The sequence below is a fragment of the Lygodium microphyllum genome, chromosome 4 (assembly GCF_053477565.2).
Source record: "Lygodium microphyllum isolate KBCC chromosome 4, Lygodium_microphyllum_v1.1.10, whole genome shotgun sequence".
Classification (NCBI taxonomy): domain Eukaryota; kingdom Viridiplantae; phylum Streptophyta; class Polypodiopsida; order Schizaeales; family Lygodiaceae; genus Lygodium; species Lygodium microphyllum.
The window spans coordinates 63204048-63228570 of NC_141138.1; the positions used below are offsets into that span (position 1 = coordinate 63204048).

The 24523-nt window shown below is 42.1% G+C and overlaps 1 protein-coding gene across 2 annotated transcripts in view; it reads right to left on the minus strand.

Annotated features, from left to right (window-relative positions):
• LOC148037101 (protein TOPLESS-RELATED PROTEIN 2-like) overlaps positions 1 to 24523 on the minus strand; it is a 55432-nt gene that overhangs the window by 22238 nt on the left and 8671 nt on the right. The window contains exons 9-19 of one of the 2 annotated variants that reach the window (XM_087676039.1): positions 15568 to 15706; positions 15132 to 15241; positions 14861 to 14930; positions 14690 to 14763; positions 14517 to 14612; positions 14311 to 14406; positions 13879 to 14006; positions 13455 to 13689; positions 13178 to 13345; positions 13000 to 13098; positions 12726 to 12875 (exon numbers count right to left, since the gene is read on the minus strand). In XM_087676039.1, the coding sequence (XP_087532165.1) occupies positions 12726 to 12875; positions 13000 to 13098; positions 13178 to 13345; positions 13455 to 13689; positions 13879 to 14006; positions 14311 to 14406; positions 14517 to 14612; positions 14690 to 14763; positions 14861 to 14930; positions 15132 to 15241; positions 15568 to 15706 (1365 nt within the window). Of the gene's footprint in view, positions 1 to 12725; positions 12891 to 12999; positions 13099 to 13177; positions 13346 to 13454; positions 13690 to 13878; positions 14007 to 14310; positions 14407 to 14516; positions 14613 to 14689; positions 14764 to 14860; positions 14931 to 15131; positions 15242 to 15567; positions 15707 to 24523 lie in introns of both variants that reach the window. The other variant, XM_087676037.1, reaches the window with a different exon arrangement.

The window sequence follows — 24523 nt, forward strand, 5'->3', positions numbered from 1 at the left end:
TTCACGGATCTTACCACCAGATTCCACTCTAGAGGGACCTAGAAGATCTACCCAGCTTGCACCTTAGGCATCATTTGCATCGTTGTTTATAGCTAATTACATAGCATATTCTGAGCCAAATACATGGGAGGAGGTTCTTCAGCACCCTCAATGGGGAGAGGCCATGGAGAAGGAGCTAGAGAGTATTGACTGAAATGAGACTTGGATATTGGTGGATCATCCAAGCCACAAGAAAGTCATCGGGACGAAGTGGATTTTTAGGACGAAGCTAAATATTGATGGGACTTTAGGCACGTACAAGGCTCGCCTTGTCATGCAAGGCTTTCAACAAAAGCATGGTATTGATTATGAGGAGACCTTCGCACCTATTGCGCAGTCGACATCTTTTCGGCTATTACTCGTGCTAGCCACTCACCACAGTTGGCCAATACATCAGATGGATGTCAAGAGTGCCTTCCTGAATGGTTATCTGGAGGAGAAAATCAGTGTGGAGCAACCACTCGGATTTCCTTCTGCAAACCTGATGAATAAGGGATTCCGATTGTTGAAAGCTCTTTATGGGCTTAAGCAAGCACCGCGGTCTTGGTTCCATAGGATGGACGAGTTCTTACAAATTCACGGATACCATTTTACCCCTATGACCTAAACTTATATGTTTGATCTACTACAGAGGGGAGCAACTACATCCTGCTACTATACATTGATAACTTACTCATCACAGAATTAGATTCTGCTATCATAGTAGAAATCAAGGCAAATCTTAGTGCTACATTTGAGATGAGAGACCTCAATTTTTTGTATTACTTCTTGGAAATGGAGATAGTTCAATCTGGGGGTTGTATTTTTGTCACAGCAGAAGTACGCACTTCAACTCATGGAACAATCCACTACAAATCAGACATGGCCAGTGGCCATACCTCTCGATCCTACTATCCACTTGTCGAAGGATACCCTAGGTCAGCCCTTCAATGCGCATACCTATAGGTCTGTTATAGGGAAACTTCTTTGGTTGATTCATACTAGGCTAGGCTTAGCTTACTCAGTCAATATTTCACAACACCGTTGTGTTGTTATTTACGGTGTACTTATTCTTATGGTCTCACTTATGGTTCTAGTTTATGTTTACAAGGGTACACTGATTCTGATTAGGTAGGAGATCCTGACACTCGGCATTCCCATGGTGGTTACCTCTTCACCTTGGACACAGCTCCCATTTCTTGGTCCAGTCGTAAGAAAGAGACAGTGGCGTCTTTCACAGTCGAGACTGAGAACAGGGATCCTTTCGATGGAACCACCAAGGCCATCTACCTGAGGAGCTTACAGGCGGCGCTTCACTTCCCTTGTGACTCTTCCACTGTTGTTTACCACGACAACCAAAGTGTCATTGCCGTTGCGGGCAATCCGATCATCACACCACGGACGCGGCATGTGGAAGTCCACTTCCACTTTTCTAGAGAGTAGATTGAGCTAGGCATTATCTACCTATAGTTTGTGCCTTCATCAAACAATTTTGCAACCATTTTGACCAAAGCAGTCAACCAGCCTATTCTTAAGTACCTTCTACCCAGGATCGGCTTGGGTACACCCTCCCCTACTTCTTCAGATTGACGATGAGAGGGGTGCTTCCCTCTTGCTTTTCCTTCTAGTTTAAGAGGGGCCAGCTACTTCTCTTGATAGTGACAATGATGATGCTTACAGTTTTTAGACATTCATTCATTCATTTATTCTTTTGTATTGTACTTATGGACATTTGTCACTTCATCCGCACTTGTCAATATAACATGATTGTAAAAGGATACTTGGGCAAGTTAACAATTCTCTTGCATGGACACTATCCAAGTGGCACCGTTGCATCGCATTTTGCGTGAGCATGACATCTTGCATCTCCCTTTGCATTACCCCATGCATTGGCATTCTATTCATGTAAACATGCATCTGTGCGCATTTATCCCTTTTCGGTCTTTTGAAGTAGTCGACTCTGGATCCACCATATTCGTGGCATTGCACATGGCAGTTCTCCCTAGCTTGTCTTTCTTGCTTCACATCTTTGCTATATTTGTGTCATCCACACCTTAGCGATTTTCATTCTTCACCGACACCCAGTAATGGTAGGGATAGTATGCTTGTTTTGTGAAGGTCTTGGATCTATGACCATCCCTTATTACTCTCCCGCTTGAGGCATGGATACTCAATAGGACGAAAACTAACTTGAAACCCTCAATGTTAAATCTATCAAAACTAAAAAGCCCTTTAAAAAAAAGTCCACAATTGGTTCCATCCGCCTCTGCAAGACTTGGTAGGCCACTAGGCAGCCGCCGTGCACCCTTTGTCCGATGCCCAAGCCTATCTGGGGTGACCACTTGGGCTCCCTTGGTAAGCTAACCATTGCCTCTGTAGTCTTAGTAGGCCACTAGGCAGTCGAGCGCACCCTAGCTGCTTTGGAGTGGGACGCGTTGGAATAAAAGATAAAGAAAAAAATAGGGGCTTGACTGGCCTCCTCGTGGCACCGTTGTTGGACTTGAGAGGGAGTGTTGAGCTAAAAATGCATTAGCTTCACTTAAACACCCAAAACATGCTTAATTAAGGAAGAAACCTTGTTTATTTAAAAAAGAAATACGTTCCTAGAGAGTGTCTATATCCCATAAGCACAAACCCACTTGGGAGGACCCAAACTTTCTATAAATAGATATGATGCCATCCATTTAGCCCTAATCTCATTTTTGTAGGTTTCAAGTGTTTTCAGCTTGCTGGCCACACCCCGTTCGCAAAGGACATCACGATCCAAGCTATCCCTTGCAATCTTCACTCATCTAATGCCTGTTTTCAGCCCTCCATCTGTCACTAAATTGATTGCTTATTACGCATTCTCTATTTAATAAATTCATGTCAATAAATTAATGACTCGCTTTTCTTTAAAGTGTTGATGATGATCTAGCATGGCCATCAAACCATTTAGAGACCAAAATTCCTAGCGCATCACTTAATGGGGTGATCAGAGCACTGTGACGGGGATATCAGGTACAGGCAGTACAAGTTATGAAGGGAAAAAGAAGTGTCTGCCAAGTGTAAGAGTGTACACAAGAACCAAGGAGTTACACATAAATGAAGATGGATTAAGTTCTAAGAAGAGGAAGTGCATTAGCATTGTGTATATGTATTTATGTGTGCATCCGAGGACGCCTGGGAACGTTTACTTATGTGTAATGAGCATTGCATTCATTTGGGATCATCCTCTCCCTTACAAATCAAGGTTTAAGATCTTTTCTTTCATTAAGAAAGACAAAAGAGATAATTCTCTCACTAAGAAAGACAAGAGACGTGATCCTTTGAAAGTGAGGAAAGAAGTGATTTTCTCTTTCTAAGGTCTAAAAAAAACACAAGCTTTTGTATGGAATTCAATCTTAAGGTTGAGGCCCAAGGTAATTTAATGAACTCTCCTTAAGGTGGTTGCATGGACCACAAGTTAAGAGTACAGTTTGAAAAGCCGTTCTTTTTAAAAAAAGATATGATGAATCCATTTTTAAAATATCTCGCGATAGAAATACGATCTCTAAAAATGAGCTACGAGAGTTATTGGAAACAGTGAGATCTACAACTTTCGTACTAGATATTTTTTTCATCCGAACAATGATGTAACGTAGCCGCCCCTCAATTTGCGGGACACGTCTTAGCAGCCCATCGAGAGATCAATCTAGAAGACGTTGCCCGACACTCCCAAGGAATGATACGGGGTTTGCTAACTAGGGTCTCTCGAGTCTACCCCGCAATGGAACTTATCCGGCCGTTCCCACTAGGATCGACCTGAAGTCTGAATTCCTAGCAGTTGAGTCTTCCTAACAGCTTTCTAGTGTGTCTACAGCTGGTCCACTTTGCGTAGATACAATTGGACCCAAGCAGACTCATACCGAACTTGGTTCAAAGAGAATGGGAAATGAGAGGGATGCATCGCTCGACCTCTCTGCCCGTAGGGTATAGTCCCATTCCGGTCCCCTAAAACGGTATGAATCAGGATTCTAACCAACATTATCTAAGGTCATCGTCCGTCCTTCCCTAACATTCCTCGTTAACATTTCCTTTTGAGGAAAGCTCTCAGCTAACCGAGACAACCCTTCCGTAGGATAGACCCATTGGTCACATCCACTACACTTCCCTCGGGGGTTGTTTTAGTTATCTAATTACCTACTACGTTATGTTTAACACATAAAAGCAGCTTCCTTAATTAACCCGTTAGCCTCAGGTTCCTTTACGTAATTTAGAGCACTGACACAAAGAAAAGATAAAACAAGATCAAACACTTCCTTAACTTATCTTAAGATTAATGTTTGCCTCCTGCCTATACAGGAGAATTAAGTGTTCCTTTCTGCCTCCGCAGAAAAATCCTTCCGTCTCCCGGCAATAAAACCCGAAGGTTTATCCTCCCAAGATTCCGCCTTGTAACTAGTATCAAGGCCTCGAGATCCCATCTCGAGTCACGTAGAACACTTGTGTAGGGCCCGGAGGCATTGGGATTTACAGCCAGAGCCCCCACTGGCACCCAAGCGTCCTCCTACTCCAAGTAATTTCCACGGAGAGACCTCTCGCGGCGGGTTTGGTCCACATTCCCGGTGCGGATTCATAACCCCCTTGGTTAGGGTTTGGCAACTCGCGGGGGGGTTAGCTAGCGCCATCCCTCCTTAATTGTTCCTTTAGGAAATCAATCACAGTTGAAACACCCAGCTTACAAACAATAACTAAGGAAAACATCCCTTTCATTTCCAATCAAGATAATATCATTTTCTACATCAAGCAATCATTTTGCTTATAAACCACTTGTCCTTGGTAGGGATCTCCTCTTACCAAGGCAACCAATCAATTCACTTAGAACTATCCTTTTCAAAACAACCAAGCATAAACCTTGATCAACATTCCATTTAGTGTCACCTTACTAGCTTAGCTTAAGCCTGGAGGATATCCACTTCCAATAATCTAAGACAAGATTCTTAAAAAACAACTCACAAGCACGTGTGTTTAATCACTCAACTTCTTTTGAATCCCTCTTTTCCTTGGGTTTTTCTCTAGGGTTCCAAGTTGTGAATCCTCGATTTTCTTGCAAGTCTTTTAACATACTTGGTAATGTTTAAAGCACATTAAATATATTGCATGACTTGTCATACATTCTTTCTATCCTCTCTTAGTGCGATGCTATGCAGAATTTTCTAATCAAACTTATCTCGCATGCACATGGTGCGTTTAATATATTAGCACGGCCTAAACAATCTTTAACTCTCTTCATATCTGGCAATGAGTACTTGTTCCTAAAGTGCAGGGTCTCATGTGACTTGAGTACATAAAAGTTTAAACTCAATTCACTTATCACCTCTATGCTCTAACGTAGGTAAAATCATATAATGCATAAAAGTCTTTCCTTGTAAGCGATCCATGAAAGTCTAAGAACCTATTAGTATTCTAAATGCAATTTTACCGTAATATTTCATGCGGTCTCCAAACATAAACATTGGCTATCATAGGATAAGTCAACCTATTTGTGATATGCAAGATCAAGACCTATCTTCCGCGTGGAATGCAAGATAGATGACAAGTCCTCTATGCTTCTGTGCAATTGCATCCTATGAATGGAAACTAACATTTCATGTATTTATTTTAATCGCGGAAGTAAACCATGAATTTCAGTTAACAAATCATGCACTAAACTAAGTGAAAGTCTATCATTCTATGTGACATATTATGAAAACCTTATCATTTCATGTGGCGAAATGAATCAATAGTTCTTCCCTAGGCCAAGGAGAACCTGGTTCCGCGAGACGGGGTCTAGAGTTGTGCTAATTCCCGCGTTGGCTATACTCGGTGCTCCATTAATGGCCACAATTCCAACGGCTCCAACTGTACCATGAATTCCATCCGTACTTGTCCCTTGAGCAACTATGGTGGCTCCCGCGGTCTTCACTCCTTCTTTGCGCTTGGGGGCCATGGTAAGTACCTAGCCAAAAACTCTCACCTTCTCCCTTTATTTTTGCCTATTTGTTTTTCTTAACGTTTCTCTCTCAGTCTATATTCACCCTATTTATCTCCCCTAGACTCTCATTCTCTTCCTTCTCTTCTCCTCCTCTTCTCTCTCTTCTCTCACCCTTCTTCTTCTCCTTCTTCTTCTTCCTCTTATTCTCCTTCTCTTTCTTCTTCTCTCCTCTCTCTTCTCACTTCTCTCTCTTCTCACTTCTTCTCTCTCTCCCTTCCTCTTCCCTTCTCTTCCTTCTCTTCTCCTCCTCTTCTCTCTCACCCTTCTTTTCTACCCTTCTCTCTCCCTCTTCTTTCCCTTATTTCTCTCCCTTCTCCTTCACACGGATCACCGAATGGTGGGGGTGGGGGGGAAGCCTATTGCCGACGAGAGTCTACTGCTGTCGTAGGCGCAGAGGGAGGGGGTTATAGGTGGAGGGGGAGAGGTGGCACGGCGGTGCCACCCGCCACCTGGGGGGCTGCATGCCCCCCTGTCTTTACCACTTGACTCTCTCTCTCTCTCTCCCCGCCATGCAATCGGCAGGGGAGAGGAAGGAGGTAAAAAATATTTTGAAATTTTCCAAGAGGGGATTCCTATGGGGATGTTACAAACGCACAGAGAGATATCTCAAAATTAGTGCTCCAAAGTAGGTCCTGGAACAACCACATCTTGCATGAAGCTCAACTCAAGTCTCTCTTCAAGAAGAGAAGCTCTTAAAAGCCTATAAAAGAGGAACCTCTCCTTGGGTGTGGGAGAGGTAAAGGAAGCACCACTTTGCATGCATCCAAGAGGAGAAGAGAAGGTGCAAGTGCTATAGAAGCTCTGCTGAAATCAAGTTCCAAGAGGAGAAGAGAAGGTGCAAGTGCTGCGGAAGCTCTGCTGAAATCAAGCGCCAAGAGGAGAGCCCTACACATATTGTGTACGAGAGAAGGAGACTCAAGAAGGATCAAAAAGTGCCAACTTCCAAGTTGTGCAAGTGTTAGCCGGTTATATACCGTGCAGGGAACCGTGATCCTGTTTCCAAGATCTACAAGTAAGAACTGGCTTTTGTGTAACGGAGGAGCTTGCTCCTTGTCAATAATATAACTCCACAAGGGGGGGACTGGCCCATCTTTTAGTCCCTAGTGTGTTGCCAATTTATCCACCTCTCTCTTTCTCTCTCTACATCTTTCTTTTCTCTCATCTATTTTCCCTCTGTGCCATCATAATATTCGCCACATATATTTTAAGTATATAAGAAAGTCGAGCATGTATCTCCGATCTTATAACACCATCATCAATTTGTTGATGTTTCCAGCCAAGCGACTGCTGCTGTCCACCCATCCAATTGTCATACAGCCTGCCACTTCAACATACAACTACATTTGCAGGCCCTAGCTGCCGCCATGTAATTTTTTTCTCTCCTCCACCTCTCTCCATCATCTCCTCATCCTATCGCTGTTGTTTTCTTTCTCTTGCAACCTGCGTTTGCTATTTTCTCTCTCCTCCCAACTGCGTTCACTGTTTTCTTTCTCCTCACCTATGTTTTTAGTCTTTCTCTCTCCTACACTACCATCTACATCAAATCCAACCTTCCTTGGCTGTGTTTGTTTGTGTTCGACACCCGGAGGCTACCTTGCTAGGATTCGGGATCTGTTCGGAGTACGACACACTCTCCAACTCATTACCCCTGCCCTGATCCTTAAGATGCAAGAGTTCAAGTCTGTGCTTTGTCGTACAGTGTTATTTGTGTTTCTGTGTTAGGGTATTTTCTTCAGACTTACTCTAAACGACACCTCATCATCCTTGCATTTGCAGACTTAGAATCTTCTTCAACAATCTCCCTGCTCCACAACATCCTTTGTGCTACGACACCCTTGTATAAACTTCTTGTTACATTTGTGGCAAGACAGGTCATCATAAGAAGGATTTCCCTGATAAGAACAAGGACATTAAGAAGGAGAAAATCATGTAGGACTCCGGAGTGGTGGTTGCTCCTTAATCAGCCATCTTTTTTTATTTGGAGGTCATTAAGGATCCTCCTCTGGTGGCCTTTGATGCAGCAATGATGGCCCCCTAGCCTCATGAAAGGATTGTGAATAGTGGCGCTTCTTGCCACATGACTCCTACTACAAATGGTATTGCCCATATGCGTCCAATGCATGAGCAAATTCTCATAGGTCTCTTTTGTCCCCATAAAAGGTAAAGGTGATATACAACTCATTCCGAATGGGCAAGGCAATGCCCACACATCAAAATTTCTCTATGTGCTCGGTTTAGGTCATTATCTTCTTTCAATGAGCAAGATATATGCTCTTGGCCTTATGGTCGAGTTTGATAAGGACTCTTTCCGAGTTCTTGATGGAGATTTTCAACAAGTTATTTGTGCAAATCATGAGGAGAATGGAATCTATAAGATGTGGAATCCATAAGCCTTTACTTCTTTTCTTCTCTCTTCACAAACTCCAGCCAAGCTATGGCATGCTCGGTTTGTGGCCACCTCAACTACGAGTATCTTAGGAAGGTTGCTCATGGTCAGCTTGTGCATGGATTGCCAGAGATTGGAGTAAGCCACTCGCCAAGCATGTCTTGCATTCATGGCAAGTAGCATAGAGATGCCATCCCCGACAAGGCTTCACGTAGGACTAAGGAGCCCTTGGAGCTTGCTTTGACGAACTTATGTGGACCAATGAGGATGGAGTCCCTTAAGGGGAGTTCATACTTATGCTAGTTGTTGATGATTTTAGTAGGATAACATAGGCATACTTCTCGGAGTTGAAGACTGAAGCATTCTCACACTTTGTATATGGGATATGAGCCTCTCTATGACCTAATCCCTCATCCATGGTGTTGAGTTGTGATGGAAGGGTGTTGATACCTCCTCCCTCACCTACAACCGAGCCCTCAAGAGCCCTAGCTTACTTGTACGCTCTCTTGCCCCCTTGCAATACAATATTCAGCCGCTAAGAAGGCCCATATCCCTCCTACATATGAGGGATATGAGCTTGTATCAAAAGATGACATACCAGCGAGACAGTAGGGTTTGCGGGGAGGAACACGAAGTGAAGTCACCAAACATGGAGAAGAGAAGAGAAGAGAGAAGAAACTCTGATGAATTGGAATGATGAAGTTTTGAATCATGGAGTCAATGTGATACAAGGGAACAAGGGTGTTGTAGCACAAGGAAGATGATGAAGACAGCCACAAACCACGAACCGCAACGTCCTCCTAAAGGGGTGTGAGGGCAACGAAGAGGCTGGAGAGAAGAGGTGACAAACTTAATGAATCAGCCGTGAAGAATGAATGAGAGAGTGGCCTATAAATAGGCATAGTCAATCTAGGATGGCCCCCCTTTTTGGGGCTGCAAACCCTAAACGCAAACGCAAAAATGTGAAAATGCAAACTGCGGGTGAAGGGTGAAGGGTGAAGGGTGAAGGGTGAAGGCTTTCTCAACAGCCAATTCCTCACCCGTAGTGTTGAGTTGTACCTCCTCCCTTACCTACAACCAAGTCCCTCAAGCACCCTAGCTTACTTGTACACTCTCTTGCCCCCATGCAATACAATTTTCTACCCCCAAGAAGGGCCTAAGGACTGCTTGATCTTCGAGGAGAAAAAGTCTAGTAGGAAACTCAAGACCTTGAGTTCCAACAAAGGAGGGGAGTCTATCTCCAACGAACTAGCCAAGATTTGCACAACTTGTAGCATTCACCACCAAGAGTTTGCTAACACAAACACACCTCAAGAGAATGGCGTATTGGAGTGGAAGAATCACCATGTGATCAAGATGGCACAAACTACGATGGAGCATTAGTAGACACCACAATGCCTATGGGCCGAAGCAATGGCCACGGCTATCCACATCTTTAATCGATCCCTTACATCGGCCATGGTTGGTATGACACCTTTTGAGGCACACTTTAGTCAAAAGTTGGATGTCTCATATTTCACAGTGTTTAAGTGTGATGCTTATGTTAACATCCGGAAGAAATAGAGTGATGAGTTTGAGCCAACTTCGAAATGATAGGTGTCCATGGGTTATAGCTCATAGTCCCAGGGATCCAAGCTTTATGATCCCATCTCATAGAAGGTATATATGAATCGAGATGTTCAGTTCATAGAGTTTCAACTACAGAGGGGGGTGTTGACCATCCCATCCTTGGAGATCCAGGTGACAGTTGGGCAGCTGAGCCAATGCTTTTGGAGCCTATGCCTCTTGAGGCTCTACCATCAATGGAGGAGATTGCTTCACCACCGGATTCACCCATTGAGTCGGCACTAGTGGACATACCAGAGACTTCATCAAAGGCAGAGTGGCGAGGAAGTAAAAGCACTTGGCCATTGACAATTCTTCTCATGATCACCAATTGAGTTGCTTCTCCTCCAAATCTTGTCCCCATTATGATCAATTTGGAGAAGCATAACAAACACTACACCATCATAAGCCAGCAGCCTTGGGACAGCTAACTGGTCTTGATTAATCCTCATTCAACAAAAAACAAGACTGGACAGGGTTTACCCGCTCTTTAAATTAGTCTCGTGTTAGGTTTCCACGGCTGGACGGGAGGGTATTGATGAGGTTGTTGGATCTGAGGGGTCAAAAGGGACTTTCCTCCTACACGTAAACAAGTTTTAACTACAAAGTAAACTTTCCAAACCTGCAAATAGCAACACCAAATCTCAACTTTCTAAGTTGCACAAAAAACTTTTTGAGTTACAGAAAGCAGATTTCCAATGTCCGAAAGAGGTACCTTAACATTTTTCATTTCATTCTCACATAGCCCTCAAAACAACCAACCAGTACTTTGTTGAGGTTTCCAGTCTAGTTTCACTTTCATTTTAATAGATAAAATGGCAGCCCCTTCCTTTCCATAAAGTTGTCCTAGACTAACAAGTTGTATATTAGTTCCTCATCACAACATCAGCAAAAGATATGCCAAGCCCTTCAAATTCATTAATTCAAATGAGCTAAAATAAATTTTCTATAAATATGGGAAATGTTCTTTCAAACTTTTGAAACATTCTTCCAAATTTTCATTCTGGTTTTCTCTAGGAAACAAAAAATCTACTACAATATAGTGCACCTTGTGCATGGCAGTGTTTTCCTTGACTGAACAGACAGTTTGAAGTGGCAAAATGGGCCACAACCCTGTCGGAAATGTTCCCAAAACAATGGTATTGAATTGGCCGAAGTCCGATATAGATTTAGCCAAGTCCTTGACACAAAAAATGGGCCTATGTTGCCTTTTTATATCGAAAATTGGATTTTTACAATTTGGCAGACTCTGTATTTATTCTAAGAAGTTTGGAATACTTTGTAACTTACTTGGGAGTTTTTGGCTATCTAAAGTCACACTTAGTCCATCAGTCAGATCAGTCCACAATCCCAGTCTCCAGTTCAGCCTCCCATTTTGTAGTTGGTCCAGATTCAGTTCAGAAGGCCCGCATCACCACTTTGCCATCTCTGTTCCTCTTTTCCTCATGTGTTTGTGTTCAATGTGGTTCTATCCGCTTAAAAATGTTCATGCTCGCATTAGTTAGCAGATACACAGTCCCTGCCATGCTAAGGCAGTGGGAAGAAGTGAGGTTGTGTACCATTTTATACAGGGACGTCTAGTCCAGTGCACTACATTGGACCAAGCTATGCAGTAGCCTCATTACACATGCCTCTCAGGAGTCCTCTTGGGAGGACATTTAGCAGCAGAAGCAACAGCAGTAGCAGAGTCAGTAAAAGAAGGTCAAGCAAGATGGTGTTGCCTTACAAGACTCATAAACAACAAAGATATGGTTGCTAGAGGAGCTTGAGGCTCATGAGAAGGTACACTAGTGTTTTTTTAAATGTGACCAAACAGGTCATATGAAAGGGGCTTGTCCAAAAGCCTTGAAGCCAAAGGCAAGGAGAGAAGAGGAGGCAACAGTCCAGCCCATAGGTGGTGCACATCCCACTCCATCTACTCCAACTGTTTCAGAGGTTCCTCCACCAGCTGTGGCCTATCTTGGTTTATAGCTCAGCATGGTGTTCATCAGTACCTTGGCCAACATGATTATCATCACTACAAGGATGACGAATGGTGATTTCTGGTACATTTCAGGGTCTATCAGTTCACATCTTCAAGAAGGTATTTTCCCTATTAAATTCCATGTGTAGCATAGATCAGCTTTCTGAGAGCTGCAGAAGCTTCTTTCTCACTCTCAATTTATATAAAAAGAAAGCACAGAGCAAAAATTCCATCCTAGTCACAAGGTAAGATGAAACTGCCCTTCAGCCCTGCTATCACTTTCTTTAATAACTGCAAAGAATGAGCATAGATCACATAGACATAAGAATAGAGGATGTGAGTTGTATGTCTGCCACAGCCTTTTTCTTTTCTTTCAACTAATGTAGCCTCATTCACAATAAGAACGCTGTGTGTGTATTTGACAGAAACAGAAGAGGAAATAAATAGTATGAGCTTCGTGTTCCTCGAGCCAGCTGAGCTTCATTAATCTTTGACCAAGAGGTAAAACGCTGGAGTTATCCCATATTGGATGATGTACAAGAGGGCCTTTAAATAGGTCCATCTCGGAGTGTGCCACCGATGGACAACCGGCATCATATGAGCTAGTATTGTTGTTAGGTAGCGTTTATGTACTGTTCCAGTAGAAAAGATTGCTAGACAAGTTAGATCACAGCAATATGTGAAACTAACACATCATCAAAGAAAGAACACAGTAACGTGCACTCTCAGCTCCCTCCTCCCTCTTTTGCAACATTTACCTTTGCTGCTGGCAATGAATCATGGAGTCGTATGTGTCTACACTGTCCTGGCTCTGTTATCTCAGTCAGCTTCCAAGGCCTAATTTTATCACCAGTCTCATCCAAAATTCTGGGCTTGATGTCAGTGTTGCGGTTGGAATCTGGTCCATTCTGGACATTAGGAACCTGACAACTTTTGTTAGTTTTTCATCATGTAAAATACTAACAATTTTACAAAGGGAGAAGGCATGACATAAAACAGCAAGAATATAGTAATGCCATACATATGCCTTACCAGACCAGCAACTGTAACTGCAGGAGATACCCTATCTAGGGCACCAACTCCAGATGGAACTGAAATGCCAGTAGGCATTATTGTGTTCAACATAGAAGTCTGAAGGAACACTTCACTCATCTCAGCATTAAAGCTGGAATTAACTGACCCAGATCATTGAAAAAAAAAACCCAACTACCTTCGCAACCAGTGCATCAGGTTGTCCTCTTGAAGTGTCATGCGCACGGTTCTCCAACATTCTCAAAAGACGTAAACCCTCTGTGTTAGCAAGTATCTTGATCCCACCATCAGTTGTGGTAACAGCAAGAAGATATCCTTCTTTGTTGAAACGTAATCGTGGACTTCCCTGCATGATTAATAACACAAAATAACAATATCTTCAGCCATATACAACCAACTTTATAAGCAAGACAGACAGCCTTCGCATTCATTAGAAAGGACCAAATACAACTCACTAGCAATCCCCCATCTGCATCAGTCGTGGTTAGAATGTTTGTATTGTCCATATCCCAAAATTTGATCTGAAAATCATCGCCGGCAGCTAAAAAATGGTTTCTTGTGGTGTCAAACTGAACAACTCCTAAGGATCGTTTGCGAAATCCAGTGTATGTTCTCTTGATTGCTCCTTCACTTTCATTCCATTCAACTAAAGATGATTCTCCATCTTTACTTGTTCCACATGAAAATAACCTTTTCCCCACAATAAAAAGATAAACTCATGTGAAGTCACATGTAAGGGATTGGTGGCACTACTATGGAATTCATGATATGTAATCAGAGTGAACCACTCTAATGTTTATTTTCGTAAAATACTGAAGTAATATGAACAACAAGCCCCTTAATCATAGTTAACAGCTAGCAAACACACTAGAAAAGCACCTTGATCCATCGGCACTATAAGCCATGGTGGTACACCAATGACCTGGTGCATCATAGTCTACTCGAGAACCCATGTGATCATATAGCCAGGCTTTGATTTTTCCATCAATTGCAGTGGAAAAGATAAACTGCAAAAGCACAAATTGGAGTTTAATCAGAGCCAAAAGCAACTGCATTCAATGGTATACCAAGACGTGTGCTTTTAGTGCCTGCCCAGCCAACAAACCAGTCAGTGCACCTCTTTCTCTATGTTGACTTACATATAGAAATCTTATGCAGATTAAAGAATAATTAAATCTGTTGTATAAACAACACCTATTTCTTCATGTCAACTTACATATAGAAATCTTATGCAGATTAACGATTAATTAAATCTGATGTATAAACAACATGCAATGATGGAAGGATTAGTATCAAAAGTACAATGGCAACCTGAATGTTTTCTTTCTGATGAGGGCAAACAGAATAAACAGGAGCTTCATGTCCTTCAAATGTATATAGTCTACGTCCAGAAGCCGCATCCCAGACCTACAAGCAAAATATCTCTAGATGAATTACAGGGATGCACACATTTCAAACAATTTATGCAGCCATGAAGCTCTTGAGTTACAGTCACTGTCGTATCAACTTGATCCAACCTTGATTGTCTTGTCATCCCCACATGTAATGATAAACAATTGCTTGTTTGGATGCGAAAAGGCAAGGTCATTGACTCCTCCAACATGCGCATCAATCTGTTAGTTTTCATGTCAGCATAAAAATACTGAACATATTGATGACTTTTACATCCGAATTTCAAGCCAATACATACCTCCGCATGTTGCTTTAGATCACTTCCCCCTGTATAATGGTAGATCTGAATGATGTGCTTTGAAAATGCTACCCCTGAATAGGTAAGAGGACATTGATATTAGTATTGCAAAAGCATACACTGGTAGAAGGAATTAATCAATAGACAAGTCAAAGTTCAGCAAATACCTACCCAAAAATGATCCATCTGGGCTCCACATTGTCCTGTTTACTGATACAGTGGGTTCTTTCACTAGCGCAGCCTAGTAACAGAGGACATAAGTTGAGTTCCTTAACGAAGGGGTAACAAGGGCAATTAAGAATCTACTTTGGAGCCCCACTAATGGATAAGTTAGCCATGTAGATATTGAACTCCCTGTGGACTAAGTTCGTATTTATTTTAAAAAAAGGGATAGGGGAAATAGATCAAATGGTAAGGGTAAAATACAGTGGAAACTGCTTACCTGCAAACCCGGGGTGCATGCTGTTAAATCCCACACTTTAAAAGACCTTAAAGCTAGCCTCTCACGTGATGGAACATCCCAGATTGCAATATCACCAAGAATTGTACCAACTGCAATCAAAACCTTAACTTTAACAAAATCCATCTGGACGAATCTGGGGATCATGAACTCAGTCAGAAAGAAATTCATAGTCCCCGGTTACAAGCCACTGCAAAAATCACATGACGTAGCAACACGAGATTACAAACCGTGCATATTATACGATGTAGCAACAAGAAAAGTTGCTAGTAAGTTGAAACATGTAAATCATAAGGCTATCATTCAGCTGAGGTTCCAAAATGTGCACAAGATGGCAACATACAACAAGAAAGCCCACAACCTTCTACACAAATGAAAAACACATTGGAGCAACATTCAAGGAAGTTACACCACTAACCAAGCAGTAATGTCTGCTGCAAGGGATGAAAATCCATGCTCACAACGTTAGAGCCCTGATTCAAGGTTCTAGCAACTGTTTTTGGAAGATCTTCCACCAAACACCCAGCTTGTGGAAGACTTGTAACAGGATATGTTATCTACACACAACACATAAAGAGCAAATAAAAAACTTGGAAGAGTATGCTCATAGAACAAATTCAACATTTAAAATGTTGTTCAGACATGCTAAAAACTTGGAGGAAAAATAGAAAGCTTCAAATATACACTTCTCCACATGAAAATACTCATGATCATTTAATGTTTGACTGTAAATTACCTAATATCCTTCGTAATAAACTTAGAAACAATATCTATATGTGAATTGCAACATTGCTATATATGGTGAGTGTGTGGTTAAGTGTGGCATCATTAAAGCAAACACGCCCACAATAACCAACAGTCAGATGAAGGTAAACAGCAGACAACTAGCAGGCATAGGTGGCTAGCTGCTCATTATATTCTTGGGATAACTGTAGACTTGAATTTGCAATGCTTTACTTCGTCCATACTCTCTAAAATGAGGTACTTACAATCACATCCTGAATCTTTTGAAAGAGGGTTGAAATTGTATCTCTTTCAACCAATAGTGGTGTTGGAGCCTCTGAGTTTCATCCATATGCAGGTTTGGTGGACCCAGATTGCTACTTTGCACAGCATTGATTCAGTCTAGTTGTGTTAAATCCTGGAGCTAGTGGGACTACCAGTCTTTGCTCGTAATGTGATCTCACATAAGGGAACTCTTCGACAATATGGCCAACCGGCCTGAGGGGGCGGGGGGGGCTGATTTTACAAACCTTTACATGACTTCAAGTCATAACATGTCATGATGCACAAAAATGGCATAGCGGTGTCGGAGGGGTTTTTGTTGAAAGGTCGAATCCACCGGGAATCAGAAGTAGAAGCAAGTAGAGATAGGAGATGGAAGAGAAGATAGAGAATACCCAGGTGGTAAACACTACAAAGACAAATCACAATGAATTGAATCAATATGTATTGAAAGAACGTGGAATCTTCGCACTACTCAGAAGCAATCTCCAGGCATTAGATCTCCTAGAGCTTCTTCATAGAACAAAACGTACATAAAAATTACAGCTCCTTCTCTATTGCTCGGAACCCAAATTTGGTGGCTCCGTTGGCTCCGAAAGGAGGGTAAAACCTTAGGACACCTGCTCACGTATCTCCCAGATCACTCCTTCTTCTTCTTTCAGTTCAATCTGCAGTTTTCAGCCTGTTTACAGCGATCGCGACGTGCGCGATTTCATCAATCTGTCCCTCTTGTGAAAATCCCCTAATTGGCTGAAAAAACAACTAGCTTTTTGCATGCCATCCTAATCTAGAAGCTTTTTTCTAACTTTTTCGGATTTTTACAATAAATAATATAAAAAATAGGCTAAAATTATCCAAAAATCTAGTATTTTCGGATAATCCATGCAACTCACACTAGTACTAATGGTTCAGATCACATTGACTCTCTAGATCAATAAAGAAGTCGGATGATAATGCATTCCATACTTTTTCACATTGTGTCCTCATAACATCACAACAGTGGAAAGGCACACAAGATATATCAATAAGGAATCCTTTGTATTCATGATATCAAAAGATATAACATTGAGGCACATCTCAGGACTACACCCTTGTGACACCGCACATGTGTACATGAGGGTTCAGCACTGAGTATAGGGAATCACATGTAGAGTGGAAACCAAGCAAAGCTCAAAGTCACTACTACTCCCTATATAGTTGTTTCTGGTTACAACGCCATGGTATAGCTACAAAGCCCCTACCCTTACACTCAACCCCCGCTTAATGGATTACTGTACTCAACAATCTAAGGGTGGTTCTCTTGACTCATTCCAGGGTCTTAACATAGCTCATGCTATCAAGCTGGTCAGTGTCTGCTGGTTGACTCATTAGCCGGATCTTAACATAGCCTTTTCTATCAAGCTGGTCAATAGTCTTGTGCAGCGGTCGGTTTGGAGGCTCTGCCAATCCGCCAGGTACTGGAGCCCACAGCAGACTGCTTTGAGGTATGGGAGATCGTAGGAAGTCTTACTGGATGGCACATCTGGAAGGCGCAGTGTCAGGAGGTTTTTTGCAGGGAGAGACTTTCAATACATGCAACTTTGGCAGAGCTCTAGACCTTCATCATCCACTCCCTCCGCGGCTGAAGGGACCAGGTGTAGGGCGAGTCTCAAGCTCGTTAGGAGCTCCGTTTTCATTTCATGTGCACTTGGGGCGGCCAGGACCTGTTCGTGATGCAGGCAAGCAGTCCCAAATGGCAATACACCCCCCCCCCCAAGGACTTTAGGAGCTCAGACCTATTTGTCAGCTGTTTTGACGAAGGAGGTAGCTCATTCTAGAGCACTCAGTTTATTGCCTTTGAATGCATTTTCTTCTCTATTCGGAATTTTGTATGTATTTCCCAGACAGTTTCTACATACATCAATTTGCCCCATCCGTCTCATATTGTCCACCCTTTTCAGGATTTTTTTGAGTATCTATGGCATTTTTACAAGCATTAAATACTGGTCATCCATATTGTTGGCCCCAAATTGCAATCAACCAGCTTTTATGGTTTGTGCCTATTTATTTGGCACTCCTCCCACTTGGCAAACACATTCTCCCACATCTTCCTCCTCCCTTGGCAAGTGCAGATTTCTTTCTTTTTTTCTTGCGATCTCTCTCTCTTCCTTTGTCTCTATGTTCGTGTTCCTTCTTTCGATGCGCACTCACATGGTATCATCACCTAAGACAGAGACAAAGTTGATTTCTCGCGGAGGAGACCATCCTAGACTACTATAAGGTGTCGTACCGCTATGCGCACACCGTGTAAAAAAAATCTAGAGTGTGGCTTTCTTATTGATTTAGAGAGCCAATGCCATTTTAGACATTAGTGTTAGTGTCCATGGTTCAAAAATATTAGATTTTTGGACAAGTTTTAGCAGAATTTTTGATATTCTAGATATTATTTCTTGTAAAAATCCATAAAACTATAGACAACTTCTAAATTAGGATAACATATAAAAGAAAGCATGTAGCTTTCAGCCAATTTGAGAGGATTTTTTGTAAAAAGAGAGATTGGCGAAATCGCCGACGCGCGATCGTTGTTTTCAAGCAATGAGCAACACCTCAAAGTGGGAGATGAATGAGTGATCTGGCTGAATTCTAGCCAAGTGTCCTTATATTTTACCCCCCTGTCGGAGCCAATGGAGACATTAGATTGGCAATCTGCGCAGCATAGAGGAATGTAATATTTTATACACGTTTTTGTTTATTAGAGTTTTATCTTTTCATAATGCTAAAATAAACTGACAAGCTTCATCTCTATTAGTATTCTTCTTCATTTCTATTTCTTTCTGGGAGTATTCTTCTACATCTTCTATTTCTTCAAACCCCTTCTCTTCCGTCTACTCCTCTTCTTGAATCTACCTTCCCCCTGCTGTCCCTTACCCCCGTGGTGGACACTCGACACCAAACGCATCGACACCGTGTTAGGGGAAGTTTATGCTATCATCAGAGGTAAATTCTGGAAGATATTTGGGCTGATTTGGGGCTGATATCTTCAATCATATTCAAAGAATTAGCTACAACGTTGTTCTTTTAATTCATTTCCCTAACATTCTACATTGAATGTAATCATGCAAAGTTGATTCATGCTATGGCATCATGTATGAATGATGGGATGCAGAGTTGTTTATGATACATGACAGCATATTGTACTTGTTTTTTTTATTGCTCTTACAGGCAAGAAAACAAGCTTGATTTGAGTTAGAACTTATGAGATAATACTCTTGTGATCTTTGCTAAGAACATGCAGTTGGAAGCTCTATCAACATCTTCAAGAACTTGGCTTGAACCTTCTCTTATCTCTACCATCTCCGGAGTCTAAGCTCTTGAAACCCCATACATTCTTTTCTCTCAAACCCCTGTGATTGACCGTGAAATACCTCTTGAACCTTTAAAAATTCATTGTAATCTACTTATCTCTTGAAGACACATCTCCATCTATCTTGTCCAGTTTTCTTGCCAAACCCCTGTGGTAACCCTCAACTCTACGCACTGCAACAACGACCTTGCCACATTAGTGTTTTGCTGAAAACACAGCTTTCTTCTTGGAGAAGAGAGCTTTTTTGTACAGGCGACAGTATTTCTTTCCCAAACAGACCCTCTACATTTATTTCCTTGTGATCTTGTAGCCCTTTTCTCCTATTTCAAGGTTGTCTATCACCAAAACGCAAATTTCTAGGGGGTGTCTTGCAAGGTATTGAAGATATCTTACTACCAATTTCACGGCTTTGATAATACAGATGGGGAGCCTTCTCAACACTCCTCTGAATGGCAAAAGATTATCGAGAAGACTATCGTATGGAGCAGGAACCCTCTCCTCCCCATTCTCTCCATGTTTCACTAAGGCCCATTCTGCTAGCCTCCATATGCCATCCATGGTACCCTCTATCCAGGTGCCCATACTCCCTTCTTTACCCAAAGAAGACCAGCTTGATGGTTTCAACTACTCGATTTAGTCATACAAGGTGGACTATATCCTTGATACCTTCAATCTTTGGGAGTTTATTACCCACCCTATTCACCATCCAATGGAGGAACCTACCGTTAGATCATTGATGGATTGTGCAGCCTTATGGGATCGGCTCAACTCTAGATTCTGATCTTTCCTCTTTATGAGCTTATAGGATTCTGTCCTAGTGCATGTGCGTAGTTTCTAGAAAGTAGCGGAGGTATGGACAAAGCTTGCTTCTTTGTACCATCAAAAGACATTTGCCCACCGGATTACTCTCAAGAAGAAATTACAGATACTTGTTGTTGATGATTTTCCTTCCATGAAGGATCATATCAACAGGTTGGAGGATATGAGGGATGAGCTTGCATCCCTTGGCAGGATGATCTCTTCAAAGGACATGGCCATGATTCTTTTGACTCAGCTACCATCTCCGCGGTTTGATGTCTTCTACACTAGCCTTCTTACACGGAGGACCCATGAGAAGCTTCTATGGGAGGAGCTTGCCTCGCTTGTTATGGAGCATGATGAGTGCGCCAAAGAGGTTGTTAGTGGTGTGAGGGAGGAAGGTAGGATCGAAGCTCAGCACAGAGTACAGTAGACAGTGTGAGAGTGATGCACGACACCCAATGCAATAGACTAAAAAAGTGTGAGCTGAAAGTACAAGGTACAACCCTTAAATCTTAGGGTTGTAGGGGGTGTTCACACCTGAGCACGGTTACGGTAAGTGCCCGTAAGTGTGTATCATAAGCACATACGAAATAATACCATAAGTCTAGGGGAAAAAACCTCTCCTACCAAGAGTAAAATGTGTCCCAGTGTCCTATTGATCATCAACACTCCTATGTAAGCGTAGACGTAAGTGAGACGTGAGTGAAATACCCAACGAATCCCCCTGGAGTGAAAAGTGATCAAGAGTACAAGGATCATCCGCCACCAAAGGAGATCAAATTTAAAGCGTGGCCAAATGCTTCAAATTTTTCACGAGGAAGAGCTTTGGTGAAGATGTCAGCCACGTTACTGGTGGTAGAACAATAGACAAGGTTGATATCATCTACATGTAGCCTCTCTTTGACAAAGTGACAATGTGTCTCAATGTGTTTCATGTGTGCATGAAACACTGGGTTCCGTGCCACTATAATGGCACTCTGACTGTCAGTGAAAAAAGGAGTAGACTCCGTAACAGATACATCTAGATCAACTAGCAAGCGTCTAATCCAAATGCATTCAACTGTGGTAGTGAAAGCTGCCTTGTATTCAGCTTCACATGACGATGTGGCAACAGTGGACCGTTTCTTACTAAGCCAAGATATGCAAGACGAGCCAAGAAAGAAAAAATTGCCACTAGTGGTGTGACGTGAATCATAATCACAAGCCCAATCAGAATCACTGTAAGCATGTAACTGCAGTGGTCCCCCCTTGACATAAAGCAATCCAAGAGATCTAGTACCCTGCAAGTAACGGAAGACACGCTTAACAGCTTGCCAATGTGACATACATGGCTGATGCATATATCTGTTCAGGGCTGAAACTGCAAACTGTATGTCTTGCCTAGTGTTGCATAAGTAAATAAGACATCCAACTGCTCGAGCATATGTGTGTATATCAAACAAATCACTGTCATCATGTAATGACAGCTTAAGTCCAGGTTCCATTGGTGTGCAGACTGGCTTGCAATCCTGTAAGCCAAACTTCTCAAGAAGTTTACCGATGTATCTTGACTGTGATAACCCAATACCTCTAGCATCATGTATGAACTGAATGCCCAAGTTATAATGCAAAATTCCCAAGTATAATAATATGTCAAAAGTTTACTGTAAATTTTTTTTAAATGCTGAAATCTGATCAGCATGTGTCCCTATAAGCAATAGATCATCAACATAAAGACAAATGATCAGCATGGATCCCCCCTCTTTACATACGTAAAGGGTAGACTCAGATGAGCTGTTTATAAACCCTTGGTTAAGCAAAAATACATCTATCTTTGCATACCAAGCTCTAGGAGCTTGTTTCAAACCATACAAAGCTTTTTTCAGCTTACAAACCAAGTGTTCCAAGCCCTCAACTGCAAAACCAATGGGCTGTTGTACATATACTTCCTCATGAAGTTTCCCATGTAAAAATGCAGTTTTAATATCCAACTAATGCACCGTCCATCCATAATGAGCAGCCAAAGCAACCATAGACCTGATGGTCATGATGCGGGAAGTAGGAGCAAATGTCTCCTCATAGTCAATGCCTTTCTTTTGTGCATAGCCTTGGCTACAAGCCTTGCCTTGTATTTGTCAATGGATCCATCTGCATTCCGTTTCAGCTTGTAGACCCATTTCGTTCCGATGGCTTTCCTCCCAAATGGCAAAGACACTAAATCTCATATTTGATTCTTAGTGATAGACTGCTAGAGCTCTTGGTCATCATGTCGAGTGGTACCAACGGTGTGGTCCTACTCTTTGGAAGTTGAGATGGTGTGGCTCCCATCCAATGCACACTCTATTGTGCATCCTCAAAACATTCAGGCTCCTCATCATCAAGGGTGCTTGCTGCCATAATGAACTCCATAGTATGTGCAGTATCATGCAAACGAGCTTGCCTTCTAGTACGACCAGCCATGGGTGCATCCAAATGACTATCTTTCATAGTCTGTAAATACCATCTAGGCATTTGTCTTGCCTCTTGACTGTGCATAAGGTCTTGATTAATTTCAGTTTCAGCAGTTTGCTAAATATTCAGATCAGCCAATGGCTGATTTTCTGCATTTTCCAAAGGAGCAACTGGCTGAACATTGAGTTCACTTGCTGAAACTCCAGTTGAATCACCAAATATAATGGGCAGCAACCCTTCAAATACATCACGGGCAGCCTGATATGTGTCTAAACCAGCCAAGGACAATTCTGATTTTTCATCAAATAGTGCATCCCTACTGACAAAAACCATTTTAGAAACAAGATCATAGAGTCTATAGCCTTTGCTTTCACTTCTATAATCCACAAAAATGCATTTAACAGTCTTGTCATCCAACTTTTTTCTAAGTACCTTTGGAATATATGCATATGCAAGGCACCCAAAAGTACGAAAGTGTCCAAGAGAAGGTTTCCAGCTGTTCCAAGGCTCAAAATGTGTAATTTTCTTCAAAGCTTTGGTGGGACATACGTTCAAAACATGGCAAGGACACATGACGGCTTCCATCCAAAAACTGTGAGGCAAGCTCTTTGCCTTCAGCATGCATCTGGCCATCTCCATGAGTGACCGATTCTTCCTCTCTACAACCCCATTCTGCTTGGAGTATAAGCAGTAGTGTACTGATGGACAATGCCCTTCTACTTCAAAAAAGAATTCATCATAGAGGACATGTATTCCCCCCCTCGGTTCAACGGAGAGTCTTAATTTTACAACCACACTGGTTTTCAACAAGTGCAATAAAAGCCAAGAATGCATCATACACTTCTGACTTTTTGACCAAAGAGTAGACCCAAAAAAATCGAGTAAAGTCATCAATAAAAGTCACAAAATAGTAACATCCTCGCAATGACTTTATCTACATAGGCCCACATACATCTGAATGCACTAACTGCAACTTGGCTGTTGCTCTAATAGCAATATCGTGGGGAAACAAAAAACGATGCATTTTTTCCAAAATACATCCTTCGCACAAGTGCTCAGGAGGTCTCTCGAGTAGAGGTAATCCATCTAGCATCTGCGTACGCTGTAAGAGCATCAAGCTGTCAAAGTTCACATGCCCCATCCTAGCATGCCATAACTCTACACGTATCATAGCAAGAGTAAGAGTGGATGCCAAGTACGCTGACTGATCAATTGAAAGAGCATCCAACTCGTATAACCCATGACATAAAGTGCCTGTCAAGACCAAAGTCATGTGTTCTTTGTCTCTCACCATGTATCTATCATCATCAAATGTGACCTGCAATCCACAATGTGTCAAAGAAGAAATAGAGAGCAAATTATTCTTTATGCTTGGCACGAACAAAGTATCCTGTAGGCGGAGAATAGAGCCATCAATGGTTGTCAGCACAATCTCCCCAATACCTCGAACAAGGTATGATGCATTGTTGGCACACTGTACAGACTTGCCAACTAGAGCAGCACTAACAGAAGCAAATAAATCTCTGCAAGATGTAATTGTCAGAAGTGGTGCAGCAATGGAAGCATAAACATGTGCTGAAATAAACTACTGAACACAAGACAAAAGAAAAGAAATAACGCAATACAGATGAGAACTCATATGTATGCTCGGGAAATGGAATCCATATACCAAGACACGAGACACTACAGATACAATGTGAGTCACCGGCTGTGGAGGCATTGGCACCTACTCTCTTTCTCCAGGAACTGTCCAATGATGAATGAATGAATGAATGGAGAAGAGAACCAGACAATA